The sequence below is a fragment of the Oryzias melastigma genome, linkage group LG6 (genome assembly GCF_002922805.2).
Source record: "Oryzias melastigma strain HK-1 linkage group LG6, ASM292280v2, whole genome shotgun sequence".
NCBI classification, from domain to species: Eukaryota; Metazoa; Chordata; class Actinopteri; order Beloniformes; family Adrianichthyidae; genus Oryzias; species Oryzias melastigma.
The window spans coordinates 21,107,608-21,126,550 of record NC_050517.1 but is presented as its reverse complement, the minus strand read 5'-3'; the positions used below and the strand labels follow the sequence as shown (position 1 = coordinate 21,126,550).

The 18,943-nt window shown below is 38.2% G+C and overlaps 2 protein-coding genes across 3 annotated transcripts in view; one reads left to right on the top strand and one right to left on the bottom strand.

Moving 5' to 3' along the window:
• The window catches only part of si:ch211-233h19.2 (uncharacterized protein LOC565175 homolog), a 14,276-nt gene extending 13,221 nt beyond the window's left edge, over positions 1-1,055 (bottom strand). Inside the window, exon 1 of the mRNA XM_024281062.2 lies at positions 744-1,055. Coding sequence (XP_024136830.1) covers positions 744-839 — 96 coding nt within the window. The 5' untranslated portion in view covers positions 840-1,055. The remainder of the gene's footprint in view (positions 1-743) is intronic.
• A 12,857-nt stretch (positions 1,056-13,912) lies between these two features.
• Positions 13,913-18,943, top strand: part of fam107b (family with sequence similarity 107 member B) — an 18,114-nt gene continuing 13,083 nt past the window's right edge. The window contains exon 1 of one of the 2 annotated variants that reach the window (XM_024282269.2): positions 13,913-14,105. The gene's annotated coding sequence lies outside the window, so the exon portion shown is untranslated. Of the gene's footprint in view, positions 14,106-14,375; positions 14,398-18,943 lie in introns of those variants that run through there. The other variant, XM_036212434.1, reaches the window with a different exon arrangement.

Genomic DNA, 18,943 nt, shown 5'->3' with positions numbered 1-18,943 from the left:
TCACTCACGCCTGAACCCCTCTTCAGCCCTGGACATGCAACATACCGTCTCCATGGCAATGGCAGCAGGGGCAATGGCACTAGCAACACTTATCAGCAATGAGACATCCAACTTAAACAGCTTTTATATCATAGATCTAATGTTCCTTCAAACCAAACAAAAAGATGGCTTGCTTCCTTGCAGTTTTCATGAAGTTAGTCCTGTAGAAAAACAGGATATTGACACTATAGCAAATACATGCTGCAGAGTGAAATGTCTGAGTTTGCAGCTATTTGGTCTTCAGATGTTATTCTAACAAATCAGTGTTTTTTTTATAACTCCCCCACATGGAGGAAAAACTACCAGATCTGCAGAGCATCCTGCCAAAACTGGAGAGGCAGCATTCATGTGTCACCTTATTGTGTTATCTGAAGGCATAAGAATGCTGCTCTGCTGTCTCCGATCTGTGCTTGTGCTGCCAGCCTCATCAGGAGGAGGTGTTACGCTGATCCACAGCAGAGGGAAGGAAAAGCCAGTCCGTGCAGGAAGCTGATAAACCCTCTGAGCAAGTGGGATTGGTGAAGTTCACCAGACCTCATCTGAGATCGCTGATTTTAAAAGAACAGCACTGTTTACATGCGTGCAGCTGCTGGGTGGATTAAAAGACGCGCATTAAACTGACCGGAAATATGTCATTAATTTTATTTTAATCCTATATGAGATCTGAGCATTCTGTGCTTCTGATGAATAAAAGTAGTCCTCACCTCGCTGCACTGCCGCGGGTCTCCGGCCCCGTGGATGACACGCAGCGTCCATGCGATGAGCGCGCATCGGGCTACGAACCAAGCCGAGGACCGCATAGTGGGTCATTCGAGAACATCCAAAAACAGCCGACCTCGATCCGTGGACGGCGGGCTGGGGTTGTGTCGTGACCCGGGGACACGCGGGGGGGGCTTTAGCACCAGCTCGACACCTGCTTCTGCCGCCTCTCAATGGGGAATTGATGGCTTCTCCACCTGCGATAATCTCCAGATTGTGTGCGCTCCTCAGCCGCCGGTTCATCACGTTCAAGCCGCGGCTCTTCCTGGTAGCTTTTCCGTTAGAATTTTCAAAATAAAGCGCAAAACAGAGAAATTTAAATCACTTCACTTATCTTAAAACACAATTGTAAAGCGATTGACATACTTTATATTTCTTATATAGGCATGCAGTTTTATACATGTAGCATAAATTATTTTATAGTTGCTTTTTCCAGCATGTTAATGCAGTTTGGGTATTTTAATTTGAAGGTAAAAAGATGAACAAATGGCTGCCCTTTAATTTATGTTTGCTAACTTGATCCTAACTCACACACAAACAATTGACATTTTTACACGTTTATAAAATATTGTTCTTTGAGAAATATTGAAAAAAATCTATGTTATCAAATGGGTTTACCATACATAATAATCATATTTTGAGAATGTCCTCATGTTTCATTAATTTAGTCGGATTTTCTTTTTTAAAACAAAGAAAATGCAAAGTCACGTTGAAATTAATCAATAATGAGTTTAGAATTTTTTTTATAAGACAAAACGTTTTGGTCGTTTGTCATCCCAGCCTTGACTTTGACTTTTGTAATTCTAAACATTGACCACCAGAGGGAGACATAGCTCTACTTGTAAATACACATGGAAAATACACTGTTAAAATTCATGATACTGGTGAGCTGACATTACAATTACCTTTACTGTTTTTGAACAAACTGGCAAAATATGTCATTAAATACAGTGCAGAACCATACTATTTTTTTTTACTTTTTCTTCAGTGTATAGAATCTTATAACATGTTTAAGTAGTCTGTAATATTAAAAAAGAAAGAAAAACACATTTGATTTAATCACAGAGAAAACTATAAAGTTATTTTGCTACTTTTACAAGTACTACATCCATGGCTGCGGTCTGCTTAAACAAGGCTTAGCTTTCTGGATTAATCACTAAAGGATATTTAATATATGTGGACAAATGAGAGAATTCAAAGCTTTTTCTGAGAATAAAAACAACATTGTAACTTAGATTTATCAATTTAAGTGCAGAACTTTTGAAAACTATGACTCCATAATAGTAATCAAATCCTTCATGTAACAAAAAAAAAAAAAAACAGATCAGTTAATGTTGTAATATTATATATTAAATATATTATGCATGTGGCTCCTTTGCTAATCTTAATCTCAGTAATGCTTCTTGCCATGTTTATTAATTTTTAAAGTATTAACAATTCTGCCTTAAATTGCGTATCTATCTATCTATCTATCTATCTATCTATCTATCTATCTATCTATCTATCTATCTATCTATCTATCTATCTATCTATCTATCATCTCTCGTTTTCATTAAAGGACTATCGTTGAGGGTGTCTGTAATTCAAGCCCTCATATTCAGCCGCCTGTGTCTCTGCTGAAACCCTCACAGCGGGGCCACAGTTCTGCAGTCAGGTGAGTTCATCAATTAATAGCAGTGCAATGTAGGGCAAGTGCATTAGTAACAGACCCTAGATCAGATGGTAATCAGAGCCCAGCTGGAAGCGTCTGACGTGACCCCAACCTCCAAACGCACAAAAGACCAGGGACTACCTTCTGGGTAATGGGACACCCCGATCCCCACACTCTAAAAAGACAGCCGATACTCACACACTCGCGGGTTGTCCTGGAGGAGAGGGGACTGGGAGCTGAGGAGAGATCTACACTCATCACCGACAGAGCAGTTTGAGTCTTCAGGAAGAATCTTAAAGTTAGGGTTTTAGAACAAAAACAAAGTCTTGATCTTCAAGAATAAGACTGGAATTTAATCAAACAGCTACCTCTGGGACAAAGAGAAACTCTTGAAACACAGCCGTTGTGGATTTTCCTTTTCCTGGATATAGTCAAATATAGATATGCTTGATTTTATTTTAACTTAGTGCTGGTTTGTTCCTTGTATACCAGTTTAGACTCATCCAGAAGCAGTGAAAGGACACTTCCTGATGGGATTCATACACTAATGTATAACTTAACTCTTGCCTGTACAGAGAAATGCATGTGCTGGTCTCTTGTGGTCATTTCTGAATCCTCAGACATGCATGGACTACCTTGCTCCTCTCTGGACCAGTGTTTTGGTCATCCTTCTGATGCTAACACAGGTCCCTCACCTGCTGCAGAGCCAAACAACTCCATCCTCAACAGAAACAACAATGGAGTTCCCGCAGCAACCCCAGTTTTATCCCAACCACGAACCATATCAAGCAGCCCTCTGGAGATACAGCACAAGCCACTTCAGAGGACTTTCAGCTTTGTCTCTTCTTGCTCCACAACAAGCAGAAACTTAATTAGCACACACTCAAACTCAAAGTGTTACATGCAAGAGGGAGATCAAGGTGAAGACCAAAGCCCGGCACCTTCTCCACTGGTCAGAAACCTCTCTGGGAGGTCAGGGGATGGCTGTCCTGAGGTGGAGCTGGAAATTCCTCAAATCCCCAGACCCTCTATCATTCGGAGTGCGGCAATGGTAAGAAGACTGTTTGAGAGTTTAACTGTGTAGAAATGCAAAATGAAAATTGATACACTGTACTTTTTACTCATGTGTAATATATGATGTAACCTCTAGGTGGTGCAGAAACCACCGTCAAAATTGATCTAGTAGATCTGTTTTTCTCTGACAGATAGACAATCTTTGGTAATTTTGGGAATGATTGAATTATTTCCTACATGAATGAGTTAAAAACTCTAAAACCCTGATCACACACTTACTCTCTACAAAGACTGCATTCAGAATGCTAACTGATGGGAGATAGGATGTCAGTGAAATGTACCCTGAGTTGTTCAACACCATCTGTGTTTCCTGATCTCTTTTGTTCTCTGTGTTCTTGCACTTGTTTGTAATTGTTTGTTGACACTATAAATAAGTCAAAATTTCACAAAGAACGAACAAGTTATACCCAGAAACACACTTTTCAGGTGAAAAAAAATGTTTTTTTTATCAAAACACAAATACAGCCAAAACAAATACTACAGAAAAAAAAAATCCACTTTACAACAGAATATATATATAGATAGATATATAAATCCAGAACTCTTTAGGCCAAACTTATGGGGAGAAAATTATGGAGCTAAAATAAACTCACTCTGATTTGTGTGTACATAATTTTTTCTTGATTTGTGCGTAACTTTGGATTTGTGTAATTCTTGATTTGTGCATATGTAACTTTGGATTTGTTTGTGTGTCCTTTTTGATTAGTAACTCATACAATCCTTTTGTGTGTTACTTTGTGTACAATTGTGTATTCACGTGTACCAAAAGGTAAAAATTAAAAAAATCCAATTTACATACACAAAACTTAATGTAACAAAAGCTTGAAACTCACCACACTCATAAATCTTTACAATTACACACAAATCACTTGTTACGCACACAGAACCACATTTACGCACAAATTTGATGTGAGACATTTTTCACGTCTATTTTCTCTCCAAATATCTGTACCCTCATTATTTTCTGGTATCTGTCTGAGTCGTGTTTTCTGACTGATCAATAATACAGACCAACACTGACAACGCCAGAAGATTTACAGGGAGGAGGGGCCTGTTTGAATGGGAACCCTGGTCAGTAATCTGTTCATCCCTCCGTCAGAAGAGACGGATCTGATCAGAAGCTTGGACATCTGCTGGACTGATCGTCTTACTCCATAAACTGTTAATTTGACACTGCGTATATAGGTAATTATAGAAGCTGATGAGAAATTTCTGGTATAAAACTCAGTTTATAGCCGCATAATTGAGGCAGTAATAGTTCCCAGCAAAGGTTCACTGCAGTGTGATCAGACACTCACATGCCGTTGCCTCAAGACACTCCGTCTCAATACCAGCTGACGTCTGCTAAGCAGAGGACGCCGTTCTGACTCAACCATCAACAATGTTGTTGCTCTCTAGGAGGTGAAAGTGACACCAAAACCATTTCGTGTTGCATATAAAAAGTTAAGTAACCGACTGTTGACGCTATTAACAGAAGGAGAGTTCTGAGTTATCAAGATCCAGTCCGGCGTGTTTTTCCAGGGTGTGTTTATGTGTGTCCTGATTTAATCATTGGTGTTTTTGTTCAGACTCCCAGCTGAACAGATGCAGCATTGATCTCCTGGGCCCAAGAGGGCTTTATCTTTGTCTGTGTGTGTCCATATCAGTGAGGAATAAATCCCAGGCAGCGCCTATTTGACCCCTCCCATGAAGCCGGATGAGTTTACGGGACATTTCCTTGATCCGGAGCCTTCTACTGACATGAAAGAGCTCCTGCTTTGTGCACATGAAAACTCAAAGTAATGAGCATGGAATATTGGATTAGAAATTTGCTTTGTGACAAACTTAATTCCTGTGAATTTCCCTCAGACTCAGTTATAAACAGCAAAACATTAATTATGAGCCTGTTTTATTTTCATTTTGGCTCCTATCTGAGCTTAAACGTTTCTGGCCAACAGGGTCACATAAATTAGAAAGGAAATAATGATGACATAAGAATATTATTCATGATCCGTGTAAGCAAAAGCTGAGTTTCTGAAAGTTTGGTCACCTTTTACTGACCCTAATTAACACGTTAGCCCAAAGGCTTTTTTATGACTTCCTTAATGAAGACACCATTTAAAAAATATACATAAGAAAGTGAACACTTCAAAATTAGCTTTATGAAATAAAAAAAATAAAAAACCTACAAATGAACCACCTTTTTTAAAAAACTTTTTTCTACTTTTCTAATTTGCTCCATTAATTTTTCCTAAAACTGTTTTTGTGGCAATGCCTGATATCCAGAATTTTAGTACAACCTAAAATCATCTTGATTATATTTTTTTGATTATATTATATTTGATTATATTACATAATAATTCTAAAACGAACCTGAAACTGTCCAAAAAATGCTCAATTCTGAGTGACAAATGCTGTAGTTTTTAACTGCAAAAACCACAAAAATTGAGATTTTACCATTTTTATATTATATTGCAAAAGATCAAACATGTAAAGCAGGAGGGAACTCAGGGGGCCCGTCAAACTGAATTAAAGTATTTTGATTACTCATATTAATGTATTATTTTCCGTGTAGTACAGGTGTCTCTTCATAGATGGCATACTAAAAATAAATTTACCTTTTTTCAGGCACAGAAAATTATTCTGCATTTGTGTAGTGTTTGAAAATTTGTTGTTTTTTCCGATTTTCATGTGGGATTTCCACCACATGAACGCAGCATTTCCTTTAGTTTGAGTTTTTCCCTGAGGGACATCAACCCATTGGGGAAAATGGCACTAAAATGAGAACAAAAACCACAGTTTTCAAATAAAAACTCATAAATTTAGTGTTTAAAGTAATCTTTAATTAAGATTAAGGCATGTTTTCGTGTTATTTCTTTCTTTTACGAGGTCAATCACCAAAACATGCCACAAATCTCCTCCTGGTCCGGCTCTCTGTTTTAATCTTACAACCTTTTGTGGAAGAAAGTTTGCACATCCATGATATAGAGTCAAAATGACAATGTATTAATGTTTAAACAAAGTAAAGACAAGGTCAAAATAGTCTAAAACTTTCTTAAAAAATAAAATAAAATCAAGTGAAGCTCTTCTCCAAGGGTTATCATGTGTAATTACTCGTTAGGTTTGTTATAAACCACAATCTTCAAAGCTAAAAACATTACATTTTGAATGAAAACAATGCTAATTGGAGATCATTCTTGCATCATTCTAAACAATTGGTGTGATTGGCTTACTCACCTGTAAATTCAGAAACTATATTGGGTTAATATGTTTAATCTTTGGGTAAATATTGTACAATATTTCTGTACAGCTTGAACTAGATTTTCAGTGTTCCCTTTTTGTTGTAGGTTTGGTCACAAAATTTAGAATTGTGCATGAATTTTTAGCAAAATTCATTTTTTTATTTCAAGGTCTCTAAATTAAGAGCATTTTCGATCCATATCTTTCATTCAAACATGATCGTCAACACATATATATATATTTTGTTTAAATCAGCCCATTTGTCCCACTGCTGCATCACTGCCTTCAGCTTCTTTTCCTATGGAGACCCATGAAGGCATGTCCACATTGGACGGTCCCGTCCATTAGATTTATGTGCTTGTTATTCAGTGATGACCTTACAATGACTGACAGGATCCTTTTGTGTTCTCTTCCCACACACTCCCCTCAGTATTTGGAATTCCAGGAAACAGAGTCTCACAGGTTTGACAGCAGGGAGACAGAGGAAGGAGGGTTATCAGGTATGAAAAACAATACATCCTCGTTTTTCTGTTCTTCATGACTTCTCTGTTTTCTACCTCGATGAGGGGTTGCACTTTTGAAAATGGAAAAAGTTGAAGCGGATGATGAAAACTTTGTTTTTATTTGGCTGAATGAAATGATGGAGGAAAATTATGGGATTTTCCTACTTCTGTTGCCAGTGGGTGAATGTATCATTACAAAAGAATTTTCATCTTTTGAGCTGCATTTTTTTCCAGACGAACAGGGAAGCTATTCTTATTGCAGATACAAGGAAAGTGGATACTCTGTTGGTAGATTTTTGAGTACAGAGTCTCCATGTGTTCATTTATCTTATTTTTATCTAGCCCGGATGTCCAGAAAGTTTTAAGTGCAAGCTGTAGTTGATAAGTCTTGAGACAATCTTTGGAAAGAGTTTCTACAGGTGAAAGGATGGTGAATTGTATGATTGTACATCTTGTATTTTGGGGTTTTTTGTGCTATGAAAAAAGAAAATTTGAAGATATTTCATTTAATAAATTGTATGTTGTAAAGGGGAAAAAAAGGTTTCCTCTTTTTCCTTCCTCGTTTTTGTGGTCACTTGCTGTAGTTTCACACTAACATCTACTATTTACTGTGCTCATTGCACATGTTATGAAAAGAAAAGGGAAGTTGGATAATCTGAAAACCACAAATTTTACATCTATTTGTAGCCTGATACACAAAATATCCATATATTTTTCCATCTAATTGAGGTCCAACAGCATTTTGAACTCATCGGAAGCATTGGATTTGTGAAAAAGTCAGTTTAATTTCACAAAAATTATCCTTTTTTAATTATTTAGGGCTCCATTAAACACATTTCCCGTATGTAGTTAAAGTAATTAAAGGAGGAACAGATCCCCTGCATGGTTAGTACGTGTTAACCAACCAAACTATCCTGCTGTGATTAGTGCTTTACGGCCCAGAACAGTGTTTCTATGCTTTTAAAGGATTAACATCTTTAACTATGCCCCTGTGACACACAATACACATTCAGACAAACACACACAAAAAGACAACATCTGTCACATGCGATTGATGTCCTTATGTTAGGGGGCAAACCCTGTAAGACTGCAGACTATCATGTCTTTACTCCACCGAAATACGTTTTAAACAATCCAGTCCTACTTTTGCCACCCCCACCACCCTCCAAGGATAAAACAGAAGAGATTATGATACACCAGGGGGTAGGGCTAGCGGAGAGCCTCTTCCGTCCGACACACACACATGCTCGCACACTCGATTGTCACACTGACCTTGATTTCCTGCAGTCCTGGCGTTGCGGTGTTGTTGGAAGGGCCTTCCTGCTCTGTGTTTTGGAAATCCTGCTTGTCCAGCTTTTCTGAGACACAGGGATGGTCATTTGAATGCTTCCTCGTGTGTGACCTTTCTGTGTTTACCCAACGACTCTCACCTCAAACACTTCACTTGTTGTTGACGTTGTGTTCAGTTTAGTTAATTTGAGACTTTTTTTTTTGCATTTTGAAAAAGTTGCTTACACATTCTCTGTACGGAGATGTAAATAAGAGTAAAGAATAGTTAAAGATCCAGCCCTTTTATCTCTCTGGATGTTGTATCCTTGCTATGACAGAGCCATCTGCTCTTGTTCCTGTTGGCTCTCATTAGGCTGAGTGGAAAGTCTCTGTACAGTAAAGCTCAATAAATCTGGGTGGCTCGAACCGTAATAACAGCCTCTGTCACATCTGAAGACTGCAGCGAAATTACTGTGCCTTCATGTACGCACTTAGCTCATTCAAACACATGCAAACAGTGGCACACGCAAGTATGTAAATGCAGGAAGCACCGTGCATCGCTAGAGTGAATCTGCTCATTTGACTATATTGAATTTATTGTCATTTTAATCCTGATGTGACTGTCGGGAAGACTTGTGAACAAATACATACGAAAATAAGGTACATTTAATCTGAAAAATGAATCTGAAATGAAGTGAGTTTATGTAAAATGCTTACAGATGGATTTATGGTCAGCTGTAAATATGCAGGTGAAGAAAAGATAACAAACAATGAGGGAAAATACACCCATAAAAGAGAAAGGAGATGAGTGGCTAGTGACGCTGGAGAGGAAGAAATGGTTTCGCAAGTGCACCGAGAGGCTGACGCAGCACTGACTTCACAAAGCCCTTCCAGCCAGGCAAAGGAGTGTTTGTGTGCATTTTATGCCTGTGTGTTCTTCTCCTTCATTGTGTGTCTGTGCATCTGCAGAGAAAGGGACACTGGTGTGAGTCATCCAGCTGGGATTGAATTAGCTGAAGTTTGGCTGGACGCTCACTGGGGAAAAGGAAAAGTCAGGAAAAAAGCTAAATACATGATCTCATAAGTTGGAGAGCTCTCCTTGGAGGCCGACAGAGGGATGATCAATGCGATTTTATATTTTTACAATTTCCCAGTTTTATTAAATAGAGACTAAACACATTCTCTTCTTCCAAAACACACATAATGAGTTAGAAACATCAGAGTTTTATTTCACATTTTCTCGTAAGTGTTTATATTCCCTTAGCTAGTGTTATGTTTGACGTCTGTCATTAGGAAAAGGAGGGAAAGTGGAAAGAATGCCATAAAAATAGGGGGAAAAAAAGGAAAGAAATGTAGCTTTTGTTTCAAATCATCTTAAATTGAACCAGAATCTCTTAAACAGTCTCAACTAAAATATGCAGTGAGTGTTTTTTGTTGTATTTTTACTGTATACTGACATCTTTTAAAAGTAGGTCACACATGTTGGTTTACCACAACTCCTCTGTATTGGACTACGTTATGTTCAATGTCCATCTTCTGCAAAAATGAAGGTGTTGTTTTTGCCTTTCTCTTTTTAACTGATAGTTCCGTGTTGAATTAAAGAGAAAAGTACAAAATAGTCTTGCACTGAGACCTACCAACACTTACAGGAAAGCTTCACTGTCACCAAGGCTTTTAGATAACAGCTGTTTCCTGTTTAAAGAGAAGACCCTCAGAGGCTTGACAAAGAAAAAAACAAGGGGCCAAACATGGGAACTGACACAGACACAGAGATGAACTCAGATCATGGGAAAACCTAAAACAACATTGCAAACATCTGTCTGAGAAATTGGACTCATGATAGTGTAAGTCAGATGGGAGCCATAAAGCTGCCGGTTTCTGGGCGGTCACCTCAAGTGATGGCGCTTCTGAGAAAGGGCAACTTGACCTTCAGCACCTTTTATTTACAGTAGAATGATTAAACATTGGTTTTACATTGTGCATACACAGACTTGTGTCCACTAAGGTAAGTCAAATAAAAAAGACAGTCTGAGCTGGAGTCATATTGTGTTCACTCCACAGTAATACATAGTTGTACTACTCTTACGTACGCGGTGTAAAGCTTTGTCTATTGCAGGGGTCTTTAACCTGCGGCTCCAGATCCACATGTGGCTCCTTTATCTCTCCATGGTAGAAAACTATCCCAAATGGCTCTTTTACAGTTAAAGGTTGCCGACCCCTGGTCTATTGCAATAGCGGGCCTCTAAAAACAGCCTTTACGTTTTTTTGGGGTTAACCCTTTAACACCTGAGGCGTCACTGGTGACGCTTAAACACAAAATCTTTAACATGCTGTAACTTTTCAACCATTAACACGATTAATGTAATTCCAGAAGATTCTGGGGGAGAAAAGCAGCTCGTACTACAACAGGGATCAGCTCGGAGTCCCTTCATGTTTGGACAGGAGGAACTAAGGAAAAGACAGGAAGCAGAGCTGGAGGTAGCAGAGATGAAGATGCTGAGGTTCTCTTTGGGAGTGACCAGGATGGATAGGATCAGGAATGAGTCGAGGGAACAAAGGCATGAAGCTGGTGTTAGAAGAGAGGATGCAGAAGACAGGGTTAGATGGAGGAAGCTGATTCGCTCTGGTGACCTCTGAATGGAAAAGCTGCAGCGAAAAGAAGAAGAGGAAGAGTCACGCTTCAGAGAAAAAAAATGGTCAAACTTCCGTTTACGCTGAATGATACCACCAGAAATGCAATATAGCAAACTGAACAACGTCCTGATGCATGGCAATGAGGAAGAGGTTTCTTCCTATAAAGTTCTAACTTACACTACTTAGTTTAAATGTCATTGCTTTACCAAGAAAAGAAAGTCAATTACATCAAATCTGTAACCTGGATTTATAGTTAAAAAGGAATAAAATGTGCCCATCTATTTATTTTAGCGTAGTATTACTTTTAGTTGGCATATTCAATTTATCCAGGGCCAGATTATAATATTTGTCTACATTTTAGGCAGGATTGGGTTTTAGAAAAAAAACAATCAGGTAAACTGAGGTGATGTTCACGTCCTAAAAAATGTAAATTTGAGTTGTAAAACCCCTGAATGTCAGGGACGCCTGAATTCTTCAATTTTTCAGTTTTTGATGTAAGAATTTACGATTTTTTTATAGTTTCATATTTTTCTAATCAAAACCTCCTGTGGTGAAATGCTTTTCAAAACCAAACAAAGCAGGATTTTATAAGAAAATTGGAAAAATAAATCAATTTTATTTCAGATGATTTATTTTTAATCAAACACTCAAATTAAATTGTGAACTTGTGAATCAAATTGATTCAGTATTTTGGTTTTTATACTCTGTTTAAACCCCCATCATGCAGAGTGCGGATTACTCATGACTGCTATATATTTGCATATTTTTTATCCAAACTTTAAAATGGCTTTAATTTAGTAAAATTTAAACAAATAAATAAAAAGGGTTATAAAAAAGATATTTGCAAAAAAACTTCAGTTTACTCAGTGACATATAAAGGAAACTTAAGTATTATTTAATTCTTCAAAACGTGCAGTGTCTTGTTTGTTTGTCATGGTAACCTTCAGTGCAGCAACTCCTTTCACAGTAAAGCAATGACTAAGCACATTGTCTCTCATGCCACATACACAGTAACAAGCTATAAAAATCCCAAACAGCACAGGAGAGAAGCATGTTGCTCCGATTCTCCTTTTCTCCAATATGTTCTACTTTTTCCACATTAAACAGAATGCATGCACATGCCCTGATCGCTCAGGGCACATCTGTTTCCGGTATTTAAGAGGGCTGTGAGTGTAGCGGTCTGCGAAGGTCCAGTGTGTCAGCAGACACTACAATTGTGACTCATCCCATTGTTCGATGCAACACCCTTTCACGTTTCTCTTAAATTATGAGGAATGTTTTGCTTAGGATACCCAGTCTCTCTCCCTCAGCATGAATACATTTCAAACTGGTTTTACGTCTCTTGTAATTTGCAAGAAACCAGCTGGGATAGTTCAAAGGATAAAACAGATACTCAAAAGGAGAACGGGCCTCAGCTCATTGAGATATGTATATGAGCCAACTCGTCCCAGGAAATTAGCAAAGAAATTTAAGGTGACAGATAATTAAGAAACTAGAGGTTTCATTGAGCTGATTAAACAGAGGGGTGCTGGATAAGCAGATTCACAGCACCCTGAAAGGTAAGTAGATTATTCTTCACCACTAAGATTACTCAAAGTATTTAGTTTGAGGCTGCTCAAAGCAAAGGGTAAATCCGTCATGATCAAATGGAAGTCTAAACACAGCTAAAACTTTATTAAATTAAAAAAAAAAAAATGTTTTTATTTTTATGCTGGTTTGAATGTTTTTTATGTATTCCATAGAAACTTAAAAGTTCTCTCAGTAAATCTGTTTTAACATTTAAATGACTTTGATATGTAAAATATAATGACCTTTCAATTGAAGATTTTTAAAGTCTCACTCTGATCGTCTTTACTATTTTAAAAGAATTCCCAGTGGTTATGCCATTTTTTAGCCAAAATCAAAATGTCTAGGATAGTTTCTGAAAAGTGACATAAGTTCATTAGAAATTAAACTAAATTGTGCGAGTGGAACACTGTAAGCTCAGCCCCCATTCCCATCATCTATCTGTTTATAAAGCCTCTTACAACTCTATTTATTCTACGTCAGTGCCAAAAGCTTTTCCGGACAACATTTTTCATCTACTCATGATTCACAGTAAATTAAATATCCAGAAATGAAATTTTAAGCTTATTTTTGTGAATATATGTCCTCTATTATGGGAAAAATTCTGCCGGAACATGTTAAAAACACCAAAAACATGACTTTCGTTAGTGGGTTTTTAAGGTTTTTATTTATTAAACAATCTTTTTGTCTTAGTGCTTTCTTTTTTTGTCAAGTATTAAGAAGTGACACATTTGTTACCATCGCTCTAAATATATTTTATCAAATTAAATTCCTTTTATATTTGTTAAGCACACATTTATTGCTGTTTTAAAGCTTAGTTGCCAGTTTAGATCTAAATAAATTCAACATAATCAGAAAAGGTGGCTGTGTACTGCTAAAGAACCTAAAAGGCATAATTCAGGAAACCTTTTTTGATAAAACAATCCTTATACTCAGTTGGTTTTGATTGCACAATTCTCTTGTTTTGCACAAGCAGCGAGAAAGATTAAAAATTAAACTAAGGATAAATATTTGGAGGGAAACCCTTTTTATTTTCGGACATATAGCTTGAATTTGATTATATTTTCTTGTTGGGACAGCTTGAACTGGCGTTTGAGGGCGAGTTCCACAGTGTGCGCGCGCGCTCGCTAGGCCCCGCCCTGAGCTCGCGGGGTACCCTCTCAAGAAAGAGGGGAGAGGAGGGGTCAGCAGATTGCGTCATGTAGCCCCTCCCTCTCAGTTTAAATTTACATTTTCTATGGGACCTGGCTGTCGAGCAATTGAACAGTTTGTGAAAGGAGACACACCTCAACCCGCGAGAAGTGACCTCGAGACGCACTGATGAGGCCCGAACCACTTTGTCGCTTGAAATATTAAACAGTTGGAGAAGTCGTGTCGGTTTCTACTTTCAGGTAGGTGTGTGTATGTGCGCGCGCGCGCTGGGACTTCGTGCCTTTTTTTCTCTCTCTCTCTAGCAGGGTTGTGTTTCCCCCCCCTCTCAAACGCACACACACCAACAAAAGCGGCACGTTTTAACTGTCTGTCCCTCCCTGTTGGCAGAGGCGGCAGCTTTTGGAGGTTAGAACCTGGAAAGTAACGGACGGGCCGAGGAGACACAAGACACGGGGCTGCTAAACCCAAACTCTTGCCTCATTGTCTCCTTTTGTCTGTCGCGGCGGGACAGTTAAGAACAAACACGTTGAGGTTGTTGTTTTCAGCTCGTATTTCTCCCTTATCGCATCATTCATGTCAGTTTACTACATATATTTTATGTAGGAAAGTGTTTATCACCTCGTGCTTGCCGCTACGTGCTATGGAATTGAAATACTTTGCATTCATTTGTTTTTTACATCGCAAAAATCATGTTTTTAAAGACAAACACCGTTAAAATCGGAGATTTATCTTAATTTTATGAAGATTTAGTCTCTAAAATTGCTTTTAAATACTGAAGACATGCTGCCAAGAGTGTTCTTTAACATATTTAAGACTCGTAAATGAAGAAATGTGGTTTATGTGGGATTTGTGTTCATTTTCTTGTGAGTCAAACTGTTTGTAACAGCACAGCAATGACTACTACCTTCTGATCAAAGCACATGGCCTGAGTCAGTGGTGACAAACTGCCATGTGCTGTCATCGCCCATCCTGACCAACTGTCAGGTGAATGGATCTTTGTGGGGCTTCTTTGTTTTGAAATGTGCAACAAGTTTGCAGGGTTTTAATCCATCTCTTTTCTTCTTCTTGATTGTGCCTTTTATCCCTTCCGTCAAAATGTAACCTTAAGCAAACAGGGTAAACCTTAGCTGGAGACAAAGTTTTTATGTACTTTGCTGGGTGGAGGCTAGCAAAATACAAAAAAAGAAAGGCTCTTTTGACAAACTGTTTACTGTAGAAAACCCTTTAAAGCAAAGATGCTCAAATATAGGTCACATGAAGAGAGGTGACAAAAACAGGTGGTATATATAAGTGCATGCGCTGCCTTTTAGGGTGTGTGGTGTTTGTGCGTAGGAAGGGGGAACTCTTGCACATGTGTTAGTCATTTGGAGAGGAGTTTGCGAAACGATTTACATCTGTTTTCTGATCTTTGAACCCCCTCCTTCCCTCTTCTCTCTCTTGTTTCTTTAACTGAGCCTCTCTTGCCCTCTCTGTTTCCCGTAAACGCTGATGCTGTGGCTGCTGTGGGTGTTTTTTTTTTTTTAATACCAGAGTTACTGTCCACTCAATTATTAATTCGTATGTGGAAAAAGTCAGTTTCCACTCTGTTAGGACAAGTGTTCTTTAGTGGTCATGGTTGAGTTTTCAGATCGGATGTATTGTAACTGTATCAGATCCTATATATAAAAGTCTGATCTCAAAACCACTCATGGTGCTTTTTTTATTTTAAAAAGAGTTTTGGAAAACTTTACACAGCGCCTCTGTATCTCTGGGCACATTGCACTGCAAAATGTAACAACCCTTGGAACCCACATTGCACTAACATTGTTTTATTGTGTAAATATTTGAGGGACGTGTTCTTTAACAACTTCTTTGGGGATTTTCAGTCAGTTGGGAAAAACTTCCCCCTGTCAACAAAGAGATTTCATGCTATTAGTTTCAGCGACCATATTTACAGTCTGCTGGATGTTAGTTTTAGTAAAGTTTGATCAATGCAAAGTTTTGTTACTCGGTATCAAAAACCACAACCTTTTTACTTTTTGCACTTTTTTTGCTGTGCAATAGTTGTTTTTATGCTATAGTCAATGATCCCCAAATTAACAAAAAATGTTAGGATTGTTTAGACTGTCATGGTCACATTATCTCTATCAGATTGGACTATTTTTCCAAAGAAAACTACAATGGAAACTGAGTTTTTTTTGTTTCAAAAGTATTTCCCTGTAGACTTTGAATGTGTTCCATGGGTACTGAAGAAGTCACTTGGTAATTTGAACGTCCTGTCAATTTTTCACAGAAAACACATATATCTCTTACCACTTATCAGTTGGACGGAGGGATGAAACGTTATGATGGCATGCAACCACGAGTGACGCAATCGCAGAGGCCGACAGGACAAAGGATTTGTTTACAGTGCAGGATGGTTTCGTTGCTATGGTTTCAGATTGAGGCACAGGCCAGGAAGCTGGATATTCTGATAGAGAGCTAATGTGGGCTTGTGTGCGCCTGCCTTTGTGGGGAGTGGAGGATCGATTGATTTAAAAGTCAGACAGGCAGAGGCTTGTACAAGCAAGCTTTGGACTTTATGTTGATTATCTTATTGAGGTCGTCCTAGGTATGCATTGAAGAGATTGAAGCAGATATGTGGCACATATCTGGAGACCGAGCTTTCTAAAGATTGATTATTACTTTCTTTTTAATTCCCGCTCTATGTCGGTTCTTTAATCACCATAAAGTGCCTTTACCGTATTGCCTACTTTGCACAGTCTTTTAAAATAGCTCCTATTTGCCTGTACATAAACTCTGCACACTTTCTTTCTTGTGGCTTGTTTGACTGAAGTGAAGGGAGATCTGGAGTAAAAGCATCCTGTATTGGATTAAGATACCTCCAAGCCAAAGTCAAGATGCATGATCCTATCTTGTTACCAATATGAACATAGATGCAGAGATGAATACTCTCTTCTTTAGGATAAAAGCTTAATGCTGCAGGGTTTATAGTGTCTTTACAAATACTGGTTGTGAAAATTTAAATTAGACATGCACCAAATAAGCTGCCTTATTCATAAGAATAAATGCATATCCAGGATGAGCAAAGCCTTTTAATGGTGCTTCTTTTGTTTCTTGTCTGTGCACATGCTTGCATCTGTTGTAAGGTTGGACCTTTATGTCTGTCTGGGTATCAGAAGATTGTCTGCGCGTTCAAGGTAACAGTTGTTTTTGGGGTTTTTCTCTGCCGGCATGTAAACAAAGGATAACTTCTCAAAGGCTCCCCTGTGTGCCCTCCAGCCAATGAGATTTGAGGCACCAGCTGGGCTCAGCCAGTCGATGGTGAGGAGGGGTGTGACTCTGTTCCATGAGGAGAAAAACAGCAGTTAAGCACAAAGCTTTGAATCTGGAACTAGAACAGACAGTATAGCCATAACAAAGACTTTTCCTTAAATGAGCGAACACCACTTCTTACCTCTGAACAAAACACAAGGTCGGTGGATTTTTACAGCATAAAACTGGGATTAGAACTGTAGTTAAATAAGTAATGATTGTTGGCACAAAGAGATGTGTTTACACTCAATATGCACATATCCTGGTGAATCATTTCTCTTATATGAATGTGCTGGGTATCACACATGTCTGGAGCCTGCACATGTGTTGTCCTTTCTGGTCTTCTGTTTCTATCCACCTGTTCTCATCAGATCTACACATCAACATTTAGAAGCATGTGTTATAGGCAGCTGTATGAGGGTGGTGACCAGGCTTTTTGTATTTGTCTGACAGGTGTGACCTCAAAACCCTTAAAACTCTTTTCCAGTACACAAGTGATGCGGCGTCTTTATATGAACCATTTCATTGCAGATTTATACACTGATATATTATTTATATAAGTCAGTACTTAAAGTCATGATCACCATTTTTTTTGTTTTGTTTACACTTGTTCTGTGCACTTGTGGGCCCAAAAGCAATAATCAGTGTGCCATCTCATCACATTCCTATTCCATGACTCAAAGAGGTGTCTGCCTTTTTCTATCTGCCCCATTCATCCTTTAATCTGTGTGACCCTGGGGCTCATGCATTGGTGTCAGCGAGTCTGAATAAAATGACTTTAGTCGGTGCTGAAATCTGCTAAACTCAGTATTTTTTAGCTTTAAAGAGAGAGAAAAAGGCACTTAACTGGATGACATTTTAATTGTTCAAGAAATAATTACTTGAGCAATAACAAACATTGGCTTTGTTTTCATTTTTGCCATAATTTGCAGCACTCGATCTCATTTGGATGGAGTAGTTGCTGTAAACTCTTGCTCTTATTGCATTTCCCCCTGATATTAAGCGACTGTTGTGGTAAAAGTTGTATTTTAGTTTTAATTTTTTGTTATATTTATATCAGACCAAATTTTTCAATGGGCAAGAGGCGAGGAACACAGAAATACACGAGATACACACTGCAAAAAAATATTGTCAAAATAATTTTTTAATAGGGTACGCCTTCAAATATTATCTGTTGGAACAATTTTTTTCTTAAAAAGAAAACTGCACAAAAACACTTGGGTTGCTGAGATGTCCATCCATCTCCTTTCACATATAGAAAGCTGGGTTGTGTTGGCATAAGTTCTTCTCCAATGAGACTTTCTCCACTTCTGCTTTGGAGATGCCAATGTGCTCCCAGGTCAGCCAAGAGACTTAGTCCCTCCAGCAACTTCTGGGTCTTTCCTGAGGCCTCTTCCTGGTGGGGCTTACCCAGAATACTTCCATGGGGAGGTGCCCAGGAGGCATCTGAAAGAGATGTTAGAGCAACTTCAGCTGGATTCTCTTCTTACGGAAGAGCAGCAGTAAGGGATCTCCTCGCCTAGGGCTGGGCGATATGGCAAAAAAATAAAATCACGATTTTTTAAATTTTATTTCACGATTTCGATTTTATCATGATATTTTTAAAATAAATTCAAATTTAATTATATTGATTTTAGTTGACAGAAGTAAACATATTTTTGAACAAATATTTACATTTGTTCGAATTAAATAGTTTTCTATTAAGATTAACCTGTAAATATTGCAAGAATTGCGTCTTCTACTGCTACAGGTAATGCATTGCTGTCAAATGAACAGCTTCTAA